At 36.2% G+C, this 18,409-nt stretch overlaps 1 protein-coding gene and 1 non-coding gene across 7 annotated transcripts in view; both read left to right on the forward strand.

The window, feature by feature from the left end:
* PALS2 (protein associated with LIN7 2, MAGUK p55 family member) overlaps nucleotides 1–18,409 on the forward strand; it is a 125,493-nt gene that overhangs the window by 45,299 nt on the left and 61,785 nt on the right. For 3 of the 6 annotated variants that reach the window (XM_036097196.2, XM_078059373.1, XM_036097195.2), the window contains exon 2: nucleotides 9,085–9,203. The exons of 1 other annotated variant lie outside the window; for it this stretch is intronic. In XM_036097196.2, coding sequence (XP_035953089.1) covers nucleotides 9,087–9,203 — 117 coding nt within the window. In that variant the 5' untranslated portion in view covers nucleotides 9,085–9,086. Of the gene's footprint in view, nucleotides 1–9,081; nucleotides 9,204–18,409 lie in introns of all 6 variants that reach the window. 2 more of the 6 variants (XM_036097198.2, XM_036097197.2) reach the window with 1 other exon arrangement.
* LOC118538924 (U6 spliceosomal RNA) lies at nucleotides 16,358–16,464 on the forward strand. The gene has a single exon (XR_004918845.1). It is a non-coding gene; the product is annotated as a U6 spliceosomal RNA (small nuclear RNA).

Genomic DNA, 18,409 nt, shown 5'->3' on the forward strand with positions numbered 1-18,409 from the left:
GAACAAGAGGTAGTACCGACTGCCAGGGACCTACTCAATATAGACGTTAGTACGATGTCGGATCTAGAGTTCAGAATCATCACTTTAAGGATACTAGCTGGGGGGCCTGGGTGGCTCATTCGTTAAGCATCTGCCTTCGGCTCAGGTCATGGTCTCAGGGTCCTGGGACCGAGCCCCACATCGGGCTCCCTGCTCGGCAGGAGGCCTGCTTCTCCCTCTCCCACTCCCCCTGCTTGTGTTCCCTCTCTCGCTGTGCCTCTCTCTGTCAAATAAATAAAATCTTTAAAAAAAATAAAAATAAAAAAATAAAGGTACTAGCTGGGCTTGAAAAAAGCATGGAAGTTATTAGAGAAACGCTTTCTGGAGAAATAAAAGAACTAAAATCTAACCAAGTCTAGATCAAAAAGGCTATTAATGAGGTGCAATAAAAAATGGGGGCGTTAACTGCTAGGATAAATGAGGCAGAAGAGAGAATCAGTGAGATAGAAGACCAAATGATGGAAAATAAAGAAGCTGAGAAAAAGAGAGATAAACAACTACTGGATCACGAGGGCAGAATTCGAGAGAAGCGATACCATAAGACGAAACATTAGAATAATTGGGATCCCAGAAGAAGAAGAAAGAGAGAGAGGGGCAGAAGGTATATTGGAGCAAATTATAGCAGAGAACTTCCCTAATTTGGGGAAGGAAACAGGCATCAAAATCCAGGAAGCACAGAGAACCCCTCTCAAAATCAATAAAAGTAGGTCAACACCCCAACATCTAATAGTAAAACTTAACGAGTCTCAGAGACAAAGAGAAAATCCTGAAAGCAGCTTGGGAGAAGAGATATGTAACCTACAATGGTAGAAACGTTAGATTGGCAACAGACCTATCCACAGAGACCTGGCAGGCCAGAAGGACTGACATGATATATTCAGAGCACTAAACGAGAAAAATATGCAGCCAAGAATACTACATCCAGCTAGGCTGTCATTGAAAATAGAAGGAGAGATAAAAAGCTTCCAGGACAAACAAAAACTAAAGGAATTTGCAAACACGAAACCAGCTCTACAAGAAATATTGAAAGGGGTCCTCTAAGCAAAGAGTGAGCCTAAAAGCAACATAGACCAGAAAGGAACACAGACAATATACAGTAACAGTCACCTTACAGGCAACAGAATGGCACTAAATTCCTATCTTTCAATAGTTACCCTGAATGTAAATGGGCTAAATGTCCCAATCAAAAGACACAGGCTATCAGATTGGATTAAAAAACAAGACCCATCGATATGCTGTCTGCAAGAGACTCATTTTAGACCCAAAGACGCCTCCAGATTGAAAGTGAGGGGGTGGAAAACCATTTACCATGCTAGTGGACACCAAAAGAAAGCTGGGGTGGCAATCCTTATATCAGACAAATTAGATTTTAAACCAAAGACTGTAATAAGAGATGAGGAAGGACACTATATCCTACTTAAAGGGTCTATCCAACAAGAAGATCTAACAATTGTAAATATCTATACCCCTAATATGGGAGCAGCCAATTATATAAGGCAATTAATAACAAAAGCAAAGAAAAACATCGATAACAATACAATAATAGTGGGGGACTTTAACACCCCCCTCACTGAAATGGACAGATCGTCTAAGCAAAAGATCAACAATGAAATAAAGACTTTAAATGACGCACTGGACCAAATGGACTTCACAGACATATTCAGAACATTCCATCCCAAAGCAACGGAATACACATTCTTTTCTAGTGCCCATGGAACATTCTATAGAATCGATCACATCCTAGGTCATAAATCAGGTCTCAACTGGTACCAAAAGATTGGGATCATTCCCTGCCTATTTTCAGACCACAATGCTTTGAAACTAGAACTCAGTCACAAGAGGAAAGTCGGAAAGAACTCAAATACATGGAGGCTAAAGAGCATCCTACTAAAGAATGAATGGGTCAACCAGGAAATTAAAGAAGAATTAAAAAAATTCATGGAAACCAATGAAAATGAAAACACAACTGTTCAAAATGTTTGGGATGCAGCAAAGGCAGTCCTAAGAGGAAAGTATATAGCAATACAAGCCTTTCTCAAGAAACAAGAAAGGTCTCAAGTACACAACCTAACCCTACACCTAAAGGAGCTGGAGAAAGAACAGCAAATAAAGCCTAAACCCAGCAGGAGAAGAGAAATAATAAAGATCAGAGCAGAAATCAATGAAATAGAAACCAAAAGAACAGTAGAACAGATCAACGAAACTAGGAGCTGGTTCTTTGAAAGAATTAACAAGATTGATAAACCCCTGGCCAGACTTATCAAAAAGAAAAGAAAAATGACCCAAATCAACAAAATCATGAATGAAAGAGGAGAGATCACAACCAACACCAAAGAAATACAGACAATTATAAGAACATATTATGAGCAACTCTATGCCAACAAATTAGATAACCTGGAAGAAATGGATGCATTCCTAGAGATGTATCAACTACCAAAACTGAACCAGGAAGAAACAGAAAACCTGAACAGACCTATAACCACTAAGGAAATTGAAGCAGTCATCAAAAATCTCCCATCAAACAAAAGCCCAGGGCCAGATGGCTTCCCAGGGGAATTCTACCAAACATTTCAAGAAGAATTAATACCTATTCTTCTGAAACTGTTCCAAAAAATAGAAATGGAAGGAAAACTTCCAAACTCATTCTATGAGGCCACCATTACCTTGATCCCAAAACCAGACAAAGACCCCATCAAAAAGGAGAATTACAGACCAATATCCCTGATGAACATGGATGCAAAAATTCTCACCAAAATACTAGTGAATAGGATTCAACAGTACATTAAAAGGATTATTCACCACGACCAAGTGGGATTTATCCCTGCGCTGCAAGGTTGGTTCAACATCCGCAAATCAATCAACGTGATACAATACATTAACAAAAGAAAGAAGAATCATATGATCCTCTCAATAGATGCAGAAAAAGCATTTGACAAAGTACAGCATCCTTTCTTGATCAAAACTCTTCAGAGTATAGGGATAGAGGGTACATACCTCAATATCATAAGCCATCTATGAAAAACCTACAGCGAATATCATTCTCAATGGGGAAAAACTGAGAGCTTTCCCCCTAAGGTCAGGAACGCGGCAGGGATGTCCACTATCACCACTGCTATTCCACATAGTATTAGAAGTCCTAGCCACAGCAATCAGACAACAAAAAGAAATAAAAGGCATCCAAATTCAGCAAAGAAGAAGTCAAGCTCTCACTCTTCGCAGATGATATGATACTTTATGTGGAAAACCCAAAAGACTCCACCCCAAAACTGCTGGAACTCATACAGGAATTCAGTAAAGTGGCAGGATATAAAATCAATGCACAGAAATCAGTGGCATTCCTATACACCAACAACAGGACAGAAGAAAGAGAAATTAAGGAGTCGATCCCATTTACAATTGCACCCAAAACCATCAGATATCTAGGAATAAGTCTAACCAAAGAGGCAAAGGATCTGCACTCAGAAAACTATAAAATACTCATCAAAGAAATTGAGGAAGACACAAAGAAATGGAAAAACGTTCCATGCTCATGGATTGGAAGAACAAATATTGTGAAGACGTCAATGCTACCTAGAGCAATCTACACATTCAGTGCAATCCCTATCAAAGTACCATCCACTTTTTTCAAAGAAATGGAACAAATAATCCTAAAATTTGTATGGAACCAAAAAAGACCCCGAATAGCCAGAGGAATGTTGAAAAAGAAAAGCAAAGCTGGCAGCATCACAATTCCAGACTTCCAGCTCTATTACAAAGCTGTCATCATCAAGACAGTATGGTACTGGCACAAAAACAGACACATAGATCAATGGAACAGAATAGAGAGCCCAGAAATGGACCCTCAACTCTATGGTCAACTAATCTTTGACAAAGCAGGAAAGAATGTCCAATGGAAAAAAGACAGTCTCTTCAACAAATGGTGTTGGGAAAATTGGACAGCCACATGCAGAAGAATGAAACTGGACCATTTCCTTACACCACACACAAAAATAGATTCAAAATGGTTGAAAGACCTCAATGTGAGACAGGAGTCCATCCAAATCCTAAGGGAGAACACAGGCAGCAACCTCTTCGACCTCTGTTGCAGCAACTTCTTCCTAGAAACATCTCCAAAGGCAAGGGAAGCAAGGGCAAAAATGAACTATTGGGATTTCATCAAGATAAAAAGCTTTTGCACAGCAAAAGAAACAGTCAACAAAACCAAAAGACAACCGACAGAATGGGAGAAGATATTTGCAAATGACATAGCGGATAAAAGGCTAGTATCCAAAATCTATAAAGAACTTATCAAACTCAACACCCAAAGAACAAAGAATCCAATCAGGAAATGGGCAGAAGACATGAACAGACATTTTTCCAAAGAAGACATCCGGATGGCCAACAGACACATAAAAAAGTGCTCAACATCACTCGGCATCAGGGAAATCCAAATCAAAACCTCAGTGAGATACCACCTCACACCAGTCAGAATGGCTAAAATTAACAACTCAGGAAATGACAGATGTTGGCCGGGATGCGGAGAAAGGGGAACCCTCCTACACTGTTGGTGGGAATGCAAGCTGGTGCAGCCACTCTGGAAGACAGTATGGAGTTTCCTCAAAAAGTTGAAAATAGAGCTACCGTACGATCCAGTAATTGCACTACTGGATATTTACCCCAAAGATACAAATGTAGGGATCCGAAGGGGTACGTGCACCCCCATGTTCATAGCAGCAATGTCCACAATAGCCAAATTGTGGAAAGAGCGAAGATGTCCATCGACAGATGAATGGATGAAGAAGAAGTGGTATATATACACAATGGAATATTATGCAGCCATCAAAAGGAATGATATCTTGCCATTTGCAACGACGTGGATGGAACTGGAGGGTATTATGCTGAGTGAAATAAGTCAAACAGAGAAAGACATGTATCATATGACCTCACTGATGTGAGGAATTCTTAATCTCAGGAAACAAACTGAGGGTTGCTGGAGTGGGGGGTGGGGTGGGAGGGATGGGGTGACTGGGTGATGGACACTGGGGAGGGTATGTGCTCTGCTAAGCACTGTGAATTGTGCAAGACTGATGAATCTCAGATCTGTATCTCTGAAACAAATAATGCAATATATGTTAAGAAAAAAAAAAAGGTAGCAGGAGGGGAAGGATGAAGGGGGGGGAAATCAGAGGTGGGGACGAACCATGAGAGACGATGGACTCTGAAAAACAAACTGAGGGTTCTAGAGGGGAAGGGGGTGGGAGGATGGGTTAGCCTGGTGTTGGGTATTAGGGAGGGCATGTTCTGCATGGAGCACTGGGTGTTATGCACAAACAATGAATCATGGAATACTATATCGAAAACTAATGATGTAATGTATGGTGATTAACATAACAATAAAAAATTTTTTAAAAAAGAACTCCATTAAATGTACCAATTAATTTGGGAATGCTTGGCAACTTTATAATATTCAAGATCCCTTTTCCAGAACATCGGATATTTGACCGACTTATCAGTGTTTAATTAAATTTCATATAATCAAGAATCAATAACAATTTATGAAGATCTTTAAAATAACCAAGGGTGTATTTTACAGCCTCCACCACTTTTCTTCCCACTTAATTAAGCACCAATATAAAAATTTAAGTACCTCAAGAACCAGTATAGAAGGTACATTTTAAAAAGATTTTCAGTATTACAATTTGGTGATATTAAATTATTATTTTATTAGTTTGCTAACAATATTTTGGTTACATTGTTTAAAAAGAGCCCCGATCTTTTAGACAGATACACTGAAATGTGATACCTGGGATTTGCTTCAAAGTTATATAGTATAGAGAGTATATAGGGGTATGAAATAAGATTTGCCATGAGTAGCTAGTTGTTAGAGCTGATAGTTATTGGGTTCATTATATTATTTTGTCTCCCTTTATAAATGTTTGGAATTTTTCATAATGAAAGTTAAAAATAAAGACAAATCGAGAACATCAAAGGAAAGAAAAACATCATGGAAGTAGAGCTAACTATATAGTTACAGGATAAAAATATTTCTAAAGATTATTGATTCTGTTGTTCTCTACCCACTGAAAGATACACATTGGACCCCAAACAAAATTATGAAATAGGCTTTGTTTGTATTCTTTATTTCCTGGGTCTCCTTTCTTCATTTTAGCCCAGTATGGGTTTTCCTTCTACTTGTTTTAAGTGCATATTTTTCTCCTGTTCACATCTTTCAGAGTTTTCACTCATTTACACAGACTGAATAGGAGGCCTAGAGATGAACCTGTCCAGATTAAAGTACAAGAGAGGAATACTTTGGGAGGGAGTTCAGGAATAGAAGTCAGGGAATAGGTCTGATAGAGTGTTGGAAAAATTCTTGAGGATTTGGAAAAATTACAGAAATGTGAAAAGTTTGTTAGAACATTTGGGGGGAAAATGTGTAGGATTCCCATATGTTGACTTTATTAAAAATTGCCAGTCTGGAGATAGAGGAAGGTAAAAGCTTAACCCTCTAGTATTCTAACAGAAAATAAGTAAATACTATCTAAAATGGGTAAAAGAAAAAGAAGCAATATTAGCGTATTATTCAGAAATACAGATGTGATTAAATGAAACTATAACAAATTCAAAGTAGTTACTTCTGCAGAGTAATGTAAGTTGGGAGGGAGGAGGACAGTATGGAACAGAGAACTGCTGTATTTCGTTATAAGCCAGTTAGTACAGTCTGACTTTTAACGTTTATATTTTATTTTAATAAAAATTTAAAAATATTAAAAACTGCAATTTTAGTAGACTTATTCCAAAGAAACATCAAGAGGAGATAAAACTAAAAAAATTAATCTGAATAATATTAATATTATGATATTGAATGTAGTAGGAGTCTAGCTTCACTCTTTTTTTTTTTTTTTAAGATTTTATTTATTTATTTGACAGAGAGACACAGCAAGAGAGGCAACACAAGCAGGGGGAGTGGGAGAGGGAGAAGCAGGCTTCCCACTGAGCAGGGAGCCCAATGCGGGGCTTGATCCCAGGACCCTGAGATCATGACCTGAGCCGAAGGCAGACGCTTAACAACTGAGCCACCCAGGTGCCCCCTAGCTTCACTCTTTTGCATATTCATATTCTGTTGTCCCAGTACCATTTGTTGAAAAGACTGTTCTTTCCTCTGTTGAATTGTCTTGCGACCCTTGTTGAAAGTCAGTTGACCTTAAATAGATATATAGGTTTTATTTTTGGACTGTAAGTTGTTTTTTGTTTTTTGGGTTGTTTTTTTTGTTTTTCAGATTTATTTGTTTTATTAAAGAGAGTGGGGGGAGGGGCAGAGGGAGAGAATCTTCAAGCCGACTCCCTGCTGAGTGTGGAGCCTGATACAGGGCTCGATCCCATGACCATAAGCTCATGACCTGAGCTGAAACCAAGAGTCAGATGTTTAACAGACTGAGCCACCCACGTGCCCCTGGACTCTTTAAGTTTTATGTCTCTCTGTATGCTAGTACCACACAGTCCTGATTACTGTAGCTTTTTAGTCAGTTTTGAAATTAAGTATGGGTCCTCTTTGAAGATTGTTTGCCTCTTCTGGGTCCACTGCATTTTCCATATGAATTTTGAAATCAGTTTCTCAATTTCTGCAAAAAAGGGGGAGAGGGCATTAGAGATTTTGACAGGGATTACATTAAATCTGTAGATCAGTTTGGGGAGTGTTGCCATCTTAATAGTAGTAAGTCTTCCGATACATGAATATTGGATATCTTTCTATTTATTTTAGTCTTCTTTAATTCTTTCAGTGATGTTTTATAGTTTCAGTGTATAAATCTTACACTTTTGTTGCATTTATTCCTAATTTATTGTCTTTGATGCTGTTGTAAAAAGAATGTTTTCATAATTTCATTTTCAGATTATTCATTGCTAGTATTTAGAAATATGTTTGATTTTTGTATTTTCAACTTGAATCCTGTAACCTTTTTGAACTCATTCTAGTAATTTTTGTGTGTGTATTCCTTAGCATTTTCTATGTACAAGGTCATGTCATCTGCAGAATGAGATAGTTTTACTTATTCCTTTCCAATGCCATTTATTTCTTGCCTAACTCCCTTGGCTAGAATCTCCACTATAATGTTGAGTAGAAGTGGCAAGAGCGGACATCCTTGCCTTGTTCCTGATCTTATGGAAAGGTATCCAGACTTTTACCCTTACATATGATATTAGTTATAGATTCTTCATAGATACCTTTCATTGAGTTCAGGAAATTTCCCTTCTATTCCTAGTTTGTTGAATGTTTTTATCATGAAAAGGGTTTGGATTTTGTCCAGTGCTTTTTCTGTGCCCATTGAGATACCATGTAGTTGTTTTGTTTTTTTGTTCTATTAATATAGTGTATTACACTGATTGATTTTCATTTCTTGATGAACCATTCTTGCATTCCTGAGATAATGTGTACTTGGTCATTGTGTACAATCCTTTTCATATATGGCTGGATTCAGTTTGCCAGTATTTCATTAAAGATTTTTGCATCTGTATTTATAAAGGATATTGGCTATAATTTTCTTATGATACCTTCTTGTGGATTTAGTATCAGGATCTCAGAATAATTGGGAAGTATTCCCTCCTCTATTTTTTTTTTTTTAAGAATTTGTGAAGTACTGGTTTTAATTCCTCTTTAAAGTTTGATAGAATTTACCAATGAAAGCATCTGGTTATGGGCTTGTGGGAAGTGTGTTGAGTACTAATTCATCTCTTTACTTTTTTATAGGTCTATCAAAATTTTGTATTTTTTGAGTAATGTTTTAAATTTAAAAAATATAAAGCAAGTGTAAAGTGGTAAGTATGTATAAGGTAGTCTGATAAAGCCCAAATTGTGTATAAAAATGTGTCCTCCTACTTCACGGGAATTCAGTTTGAAACTTACCATTTAACAATTCAGTTTTTTAAAACATGACTTTTCAAAAGAGTGTTGTTAATGTCTTTTTATTTGAATTATTTTAAATATATCAAATATTTTGTATTTCATAATGGCTTGGAATTTAAGGGTTTGGTTTTTGTTTTGTTTTTTTATTGCTTTTATCTCAGCAGCAATGCAGCAAGTGTTGGATAACCTTACGGAGCTGCCCTCATCTACAGGAGCAGAAGAAATAGACCTAATTTTCCTCAAGGGGATTATGGAGAATCCTATTGTAAAATCACTTGCTAAGGTATAGTGGTTTATTCATAAGCTTACTAAATTATTTTTAAATTGTCTTTACAGAGGTCTTTTCAGATATTGCTATTTCAGAACTTAATATGCCTTTGGTGTAGTTAGCAAATAATAATACTTATCACATAATGAAATCTTCATGCTCACGAAAATTAGACTACTTTTGCCTTTCCTGCGCTGACTTTAAATACGAGATAAAACAACTCTTAGTTTTAGCCTAACACATTTAAAGTTTTAGGGAAATTTTAACTGAATAGTCATATTATAACAGGACTTATAAAAAAGATCCTGGTACTATCTCCGTTTCAGCAACAGCAAAATACTGATTTTCTTCTTTTATATTAGACTGTGTACCTGTTTTTCATTTTGGTTCTTGACTTCCTCTATCTAGTACTTTTTGAAATCTTGTTTTCTCTTGGATAACCTTGATATTTCAAGTCTGTTTCTGTAATCAGCTCTCTAGTAGTCTCCTTAACTCATCTGTAAATATACTTTTACAACTATTCTTAGTCCAGTTTTATTTCACTTATACTATTTCCTGTATTAATTTTTAGAAACATCACTAAAGCCTGGTGTGTTAACTACTTCACAACCATTCTTCAGCATTCCTTCAAATGATTCTTGCTTTCAGAAACCTGTGCCACATGCCCTCTCTGGCCTTTCCTTCATATAGTCATCTTGTCTTTCCATTTGCTTTTTGTACTCCCAGTATGTTGATTTCACCCTCTCCCATAATCATTTTTTAACCACAGTCCATTAATTTTTTTTCTTCTCCCTTGTGAAAAATCATACCTTTTACAGACTTTTTGATTTGTAAAAGTGAGCCCCCATAATGCAGATTCTTCATTTTATTCACAAACTTAATCATTCTAAGATCACATGATATAAAACCTTTGGCTCCTAAGTAAAAACTAATCTAGTTGTATATCACCCAACTGGAATTTTTATTTTAGTCATTTTTTTTTTTAAGATTTATTTGAGAGAGAGAGAGAGAGCATGAGCGTGAGCCGTGGGAGGGGGGAGCAGAAGGAGAGGGAGAGAGAATCCTCAAGCAGAGTCCCCTCTGAGCAAAGAGCCTAATGAGGGGCTCCATCCAGGACTCCGAGATCATGACCTGAGCTGAAACCAGGAGTTAGCTGCTTGACTGACTGAGCCACCCAGGTGCCCCAATTTTAGTCATTTTTGATTGCAGTTTTTCCAAAGTTTATTAGATAGTCCTTTATCTTAATAGTAATATTATAGGATATGAATTTACTTTCAAATTCAAGCTTCTTGTCACAAATACCAATTACCATACTCTGTCAAGATAGAGTAATAGCTTCAGGGTCTATTGAAATATGTAGGGGAAATTTAAGCCTCTATTAACTAGCTCACCCTTAGCTCTAATTGGTACTTTTTAAAATAGTTTTTGACTCTTCCTTTGATATCATAATGTTGGTTGTCAGTTTTTATCATTAATATCTATTACACCCATGTCCCCATATTTATTTATCATTGATCTGTAGATTTAGAAACTAGATAATAAGGCATCTTACAGTGTGTTTGTAATTCACAGAGGTCTTTAAAATATATTGTTTTGTCTTCACAACAATTTAATGAATTGAAAATCAAAGTAGAAGAATTATTTGTCTAAGGTCACTGTCCTAGTAAACTGACAGAGATGAGGTTTAGACCAGGTTTTCTTTCTTCAGATTCTGTGCTCTTCCTACTATAGCACAGGTTTTGTGTGTATGTATATTCCTAAGAATTTCTGTGGGTAAAAAATTACTGTTTTTTTGGTTAAGCGACTGCCTTCGGCTGCTTCTCCCTCTGACCCTATCCCCTCTCATGCTGTTTCTCTCTCTCTCTCTCAAATAAATAAATAAAATCTAAAAAAAAAAAAAAAAATTACTGTTTTTCTGGCTTTTGTGCCATTGATATTGGCCTTATTGAGGATTATCTTGTTCATTATTCTCAACAGGTGAAATGGCTGGATGACTTTTAAGCAGCTCAGGTGCTAGTGTAATCTTCTGATGATAAAAATGAAATTAGGGGGCACCTGGGTGGCAAAGTCAGTTAAGTGTCCGACTTGGTTTTGACTCAGGTCATAATCTCAGTGTTGTGAGATTGAGCCCCATGTAGGGCTCAGCATGAAGTCTTCTTGGGATTCTCTCTCCTTCTCCCTCTGCCCCTCCCACTCATGCTCATGTACACTCTCTCTCAAATAAAATAAAATAATCTTCTTTAAAAATGAAATTAAGAACAGAATCAACCAATAGTATCCACCATTCAAAAGCAGTTTCTCGATAAATAGAAACAATGATAGCTTAGTATTCTAACAGTGAAAGAAAAGAAATCCCAAGAGGAAAGGAAGACTTCTACTTCCAGGAAAGAGATATTGAGTCACAGCAGGCCGACACTCCCAGTACAACAAGTAGAGAAAAATGGTTAAGTTACTGAGGAAATAGAGGCATATGTTGCTAGACACAGGGAGAGACAGGAACATGTGACTAATAATCATGAGAAAAATAACAGAAGCAGTTCCATAGATGATCCTTTTATTAGAGTTTATAAACAAATATTTTAAAATAATGTATTAAAATATTTTAAAAGAAGAGAAAATGAAGACATTTAAAATATTACTAGAAAATAGAATCAAAATTAGAATCAAAATCAATCAAGTGGTCATTTGTTCTGTCTTTTAGATTCCACATATAAGTGAAATCATGTGGCATTTGTCTTTGTCTGACTTACTTTACTTAGCATAATACCCCTTAGGCCCATCCATATTTTGCAAATGGCAAGATCTCATTCTTTTTTTATGGCCGAATAATATTCCATTGTGTATGTGTATGTATATATGTATGTGTATAAATACACATGTACCACATCATCTTTTTTTAAAGATTTTATTTATTTAGAGAGAAAGAGAGAGTGTGTGCATGAGCAGGGACAGAGTGGGAGTGGGGGAGCAGAAGGGGAGGGAGAGGGAGAGAATCTTAAGCCAACTCTGCACTGCGCCAGGGCAGGGCTCCGTCCCACAACCCTGAGATCATGACCTGAGCCAAAACCAAGAGTCAGGCACTTAACCAACTTAGCCACCCAGGTGCCCCCCATCATCTTTTTAAAACATTTTTTTTTTGAAATATAGTTGACACACAATGTTACATTAGTTTCAGGTGTACAACACAGTGATTGGACAGATGTCTACATTATGCTGTGCTCACCACTAGTGCAGCTACCATCTGTCACCATATAACACTATTTCAGTACCGTTGGCTCTTTTCCCATGCTGCACATTTGTCCACATGACTTATTCCATAATTGGAAGTCTGTATCTCCCTCTCCCCTTCAACTGTTTTGCCCATCCTTCCACCTACTTCCCCTCTGGCAATCATCAGTTTGTTCTCTGTGTTTATGGGTCTGTTTCTGTATTTTGTTTATTTTGTTTTTCAGATTCTACATGGAAGTGAAATCATACAGTATTTGTCTTTGTCTGACTTATTTCACTTAGCATAATACCCTCTAGGTACATCCATATTTTGCAAATGGCAAGATCTCATTCTTTTTTATGGCTGAGTGATATTCCGTTGTATATATACCACATCTTCTTTATTGATTAGTCTATCAGTGACGTTTGGGCTGCCTCCGTATCTTGACTATTGTAAATAATGCTGGAATAAACATAGGGGTGCATATATCTTTTTGAATTAGCACATTTGTTTTCTTTAGGTAAATACCCAGTAGTGGAATTACTAGATTATGTGGTATTTCTGTTAATTTTGTGAGGGACCTCCATACTGTTTTCCACAGTGGCTGCATCCCATTTGCATTCCCACCAGCAGTGTACAAGGATTCCTTTTTCTTCACATCCTTGCCAACACTTATTTCTTGTCTTTTGCTTCTAGTCATTTTATACGTGTAAGGTGATATCTCATTGTGGTTTTGATTTGCATTTTCTTGATGATTAGTGAGGTTGAGCATCTTTTCATGTGTCTATTGGCCATCTGTGTGTCATCTTTGGAAAAATGTCTATTAAAGTCCTCTGCCCTTTTTTAAATCAGGTTATTTGGGATTTTTTTGGTGTTGAGTTATGAGTTCTTTATATATTTTCCATATTAATCCCTATAGGATATATCATTTGCAAATATCTTCTCCCACTCAGCAGGTTTCCTTGTCATTTTGCTGATGGTTTCAACAAAGGAACTGCAAAAGTTTTTACTTTGGTGTAGTCCCAATATACCACATCGTCTTTATTCATTCATCTGTCAATGGACACTTGGGTTGCTTCAATATCTTGGCTTGTTTAAGTAGTACTGCAAACAAACAGATTCTTAAATATAGAGAACAAACTGCTGATTGCTGGAGGGGCAGTGGGTAAGGGATGTGTGAAATGGATAAGGGAGATTAAGAGGTACAAATTTCAGTTGTAAAAAAAAAATAGTCTTGGAGATTAAAAGCTTAGGGAATATAGTCAGTGATATTGAAATAATGTATAATAACAGGTGGTGACTGTACTTATCACGGTGAGCACTGAGTAATGTGTAGATTTGTTAAATCAATGTATACCTGTAATTAATGTAACACTATGTTAGTTATACTTTAAAAAACAATGAAATGGATATTCAAGGACTCAAAAATGTATCTGAAGTAAAAGCTCATTTGATGGGGTTAATAGATTAAACATTGCAGAGAAGGGGATCCATGAATTTAAAAACAGTCCAGTAGTAAGTGGCCAAACTGAAAATCAGTTAACAAGTATGGAAAATAAAGGAGAGAGAATAGGAGGAATACTCAAAAGGTTTGATATACATGTAATTGGTATCCCAGAAAGAGAAAAGGGGGAAATGGGACAGAAGAAATAGTTGAAGATACATAGCCAAAAATTTTCAAAACTGATGAACAGCATCAACTGATGATCCAAGAAGCAAAGTGAACCCTCCTGTAAGAGAAATATAAAAAAAAAACATTATTTGGAACAACACAGTCAGATTCCTGAAAATCCAAGACAGAGTGAATATTTGTAAATTAGAGAAGAATACTTTTAAAGAGAAACAATAAGATTAATGGTTAGCAATAAAACAGGAACTATATATGTCAAAACAGAGTGCACTGGGATCATTATAAAGTTTTGAAAGAAAAAACGCTGCCAACCTTGAATTCCCTTTCTGGCAATAATACCTTCAAAAATGAAAGCAAAATAAAGATTTTTACTTTTAGACAAACAAAATCTGAGAAAAATAATCTCCATTTACTCTATAAGAAATGCAAAACGAAGTTTTTCTGGCAGAAAGAATGACAAAGGAAAGGGAAAACTAATGGTAAATATAATATTGACTTTTTTTTTTTAAAGATTTTATTTATCTGAGAGAGAGAGAGAGAATGAGAGAGAGAACACGAGGTGGGGAGGATCAGAAGCAGAAGCAGACTCCCTGCTGAGCAGGGAGCCCAATGTGGGACTCGATCCTGGCACTCCAGGATCATGACCTGAGCCTAAGCAGTTGCTTAACCAACTGAGCCACCCAGGCGCCCTAATATTGACTTTTAAAATGAAATAATAACAATGTCTTGGGGCATTTATAACATGTATAAAAGTGAAATATGTGAAGATGGTAGCCTAAAAGGAGAGAGTGACTTAATGAGTCAAACAATTGTAAGATTCTTTTGTTGTTCAGGAAGTGGTAAAAAAAAAAAAAAAAAAAAAAAAGGCTTACAGTGTATAAAAAGTCAGGGATGCATACTGAAATCTCTAGGGTACCACAAAAAGTAAAGTTACAAGAATGAATAAAGTTCACCCAAGACATAAGGAAGAAAAAATAGTCTTGAATTCCCATCACAAATTAGCAAAATACGGGATAGGAAGGGAAACCATCTTTAGACATGGGATAGTAAGCAGCACAGGACCATGATCCCTGACTGAAAGGAAACAAAGTGAGCATTATGAAATTGAGGATAGTTTTCAGGCTGCAGTAAAGAAAGGAAATACAAACAGGCCAGCCGTCTTCATAGAGGTCGGGATTTGGGGAGATGGAGATGACTGGAATTTGTGTGGCAAAATATCAGGGAGAAGGAAGCTGAACACAGAAAGGGCTCTGGAGATCTGCCCTCAAATCTTTGGCTGAGCACTGACGTATATATATATGAAGTAGGCCTCTAGAGTTCTAGAGAGGATCCTCTGGAAAGCACAGTAGGCCAAACAATTTCCAGAGATCACAAAGTATGGAGAATAGTTTGCATTCCCACTACAGAGTCAAGAGTCCTCATACTACACAGTACATTGAACAGATTCACCCCAGCTTGTTATAGCAGACCTGTGAAATTAAAGCAGAATTAAACTAAAATTCAGTAACAGTTATTTGAAAAATCCCCAAGTATCTGGAAATTAAACAACATACTTCTAAGTCAGGGCAGGGAAGAAATCACAAAGAAACAGAAAAAAAATGTTTTGAATTGAATGAAAATGAAAATATATGTCAAAGCAATGCTTGGAGGAAAATGCCTTTATTAGAAAAGAACAGTATGTAAATCAGTCATCTAAGTGTTCACCTTGAGAAAATTGAAAAAGAAAAGCAAATTAAATTCAAAACAAGCAGAAAGAAGTAAATAATAAAGATAAGACTAAATGTATAAAAGGCATTTGACAAAGTCAGTATACCTTAAAATATATCAATAAAATCAATAATCCTGTAGCTAGACCCAAATTACCAGTATCAGAAATGAGAGGACATCACTACAAATCCAACAGACATTGCAAGAATAATAAGAAATATTATGAACAACTTTATGACAATAGATATGACAACGTAGATGAAATTGACTAATTCTTTAAAAGACACAAACTACTAAAGCCTACGTAAGAGACAACCTGAATAGCTCTGTATTTCTTTTAAACTGAATATTTGTAGTTCCACTTGATTTCTTCCAGAAAAAAAGAGAAAGAAACATTTACTATTTTATGAGGCTTAGTGTTACCCTGATAGCAAAGCCAGCTATGGACATTTCAAGAAAGGAAAACTGCAAAATAGTATCTCTCATGAACATAGACTTCCAAGTTCTTAAGATAATACTAGCAAATCAAATCCAGCAACATACAAAAAGGATAATACTACATTATCAAGTAAGTTTTGTGTCAAAAAATGCAAGACTGTCTTAATATTTGAAAACCAATAAATGGTGCTCGCTTCGGCAGCACATATAGTAAAATTGGAACGATACAGAGAAGATTAGCATGGCCTCTGCGCAAGGATGACACGCAAATTCATGAAGCGTTCCATATTTTTCACGTACCGAATGGAGCACTGAGTGTTATACGCGAACAATGAATCATGGAACACTAACTACATCAAAAACTAATGATGTAATGTATGGTGATTAACATAACATAATAAAATAAAAAAAAAGAAAACCAATAAATGTCACCATTTTGTTGATATGATAAAAGTCATGTGATTGTGCTAATAGTCACAGGAAAAGCATTTTACAAAATTGAACATTCATTCTTGATAAAAACTTGGTAAACTTAGAAGGAAATTGCCTCAACCTGATGGACGTCTATTAAAAAACTGCAGTTAACATCATAATTCATGGTGGAAGATAAAATGCTTTCTTTCTGTGATCACTTCTGTTCAACCTTCATCATTTCCATTCACTTTTGTACCTGGGGGTACTAGCCAGTGCAAAAAGGCAAAGAAAAGTAGATAAATAAAAGGCATACAGATTGAAGAAGAAAAAATACACTATCTTTATTCAAAGATGACATCATTGTTTATACTGAAAATCCTAAGAATCAGAAGGAAGAAAAACAAATCTAGAACTAACAGGTATGAGTGTAGCAAGGTCATAAGATACAAGATCAATCTACATAAATCAATTGTATTTTTATATACTAGTTAAAGAAATGGGGGTCAATTTAACAATATGTGCTAGACCTATACACTGGAAACTAAAAGAAAAAAATTGCTGAAATTAAAGGCATACATACATACAGGGTTTGGAAGGCTCAGTACTGTTAACATTGTCAGTTCTCCCCAAACTGATCTATAGATTCAGCAGAATCCAGTCAAAATTTCAGGCTGACATACTGATACTGAAATTTATGAAGGACCTAGACTAACCAAAACAGTTGTGAAAAAGAAGAAAATTTGAAGCTCTCCACAGCCTGATTTCAAGGATTACTATTACCCTACAGTAAAGAAAACACTGTAGTATTGGCTTATAGATCAGTGGCACAGAATAGAGCCCAGAAAGAGACCAATATATGTATGGTCAACTGGTTTTTATTAATAGCACCATGGTAATTCAATGAAGAAATGATAGTCCTTTCAGTAAATGTTGCTGGAACAATTGAATATATGCAAAAAAAATGAGCATCATCATTTACCTCATAAACAAAAATTACCTCAAAATAGATCATAGATCTAAAAGTAAGAGCTAAAATTTTAAAACTTTTAAAAGGATACATAAGGAAAACTTTGCAACTTTGGGTTAGAGAAAGACTTCTTAAATAAGATATAAAAAGCATGAAGCATAATGAAAAATTTGATTTGATTTTATCAAAATTTAAAACTTTCTGCTTTAAAAGACACCATTTAGAAAATGAAAAGGCAAGCTACAGTTTGGGGGAAAATATTTGCAAGACATACACAGGCATACTTCATTTTATTGTGCTTCTCTTTATTGCATTGTGAAATACTATGGTTTTTTGGTGGGGTTTTTTTGGTTCTTTTTTTTAGTTGAAGATTTGTGGCAACCCTGCATTGAGCAAATCTATCACTACCATTTTTCCAGCAGCATTTGCTCACTTCATGTTTCTGTGTCACATTTTGGTAATTCTCACAATACTTCCACTTTTTCATGATAATATTTGAATTGCAATCTCATAGTAAACCTTTTAATGGGTGAGGAGTTTTTTTTGTTTTTTTTAAGAGAGAGCGTGTGTGTGCTCATGAGCAGATGGGGGAGGGGCAGAGGGAGAGACTCTTAAGCAGACTCTGAGCTGAGTGTGAGGCTGACACAGGGCTCAACCTCACAACCCTGAGATCATGACCTGAGTTGAAATCAAGAGTTGGGCACTTAACCAACTGAACCACCCATCACCCCAAACAAGGAGTTGTTTCTAGTGGGTGAGCAAGGACAGTGATTTCTTAAGATGGAATCTATTCTTCATGAAGATGCTATGAAGATTGTTGAAATGACAGCAGTGGATTTGGAATGTTACATAAACTT

Source organism: Halichoerus grypus, chromosome 12, assembly GCF_964656455.1.
Source record: "Halichoerus grypus chromosome 12, mHalGry1.hap1.1, whole genome shotgun sequence".
NCBI lineage: Eukaryota > Metazoa > Chordata > Mammalia > Carnivora > Phocidae > Halichoerus > Halichoerus grypus.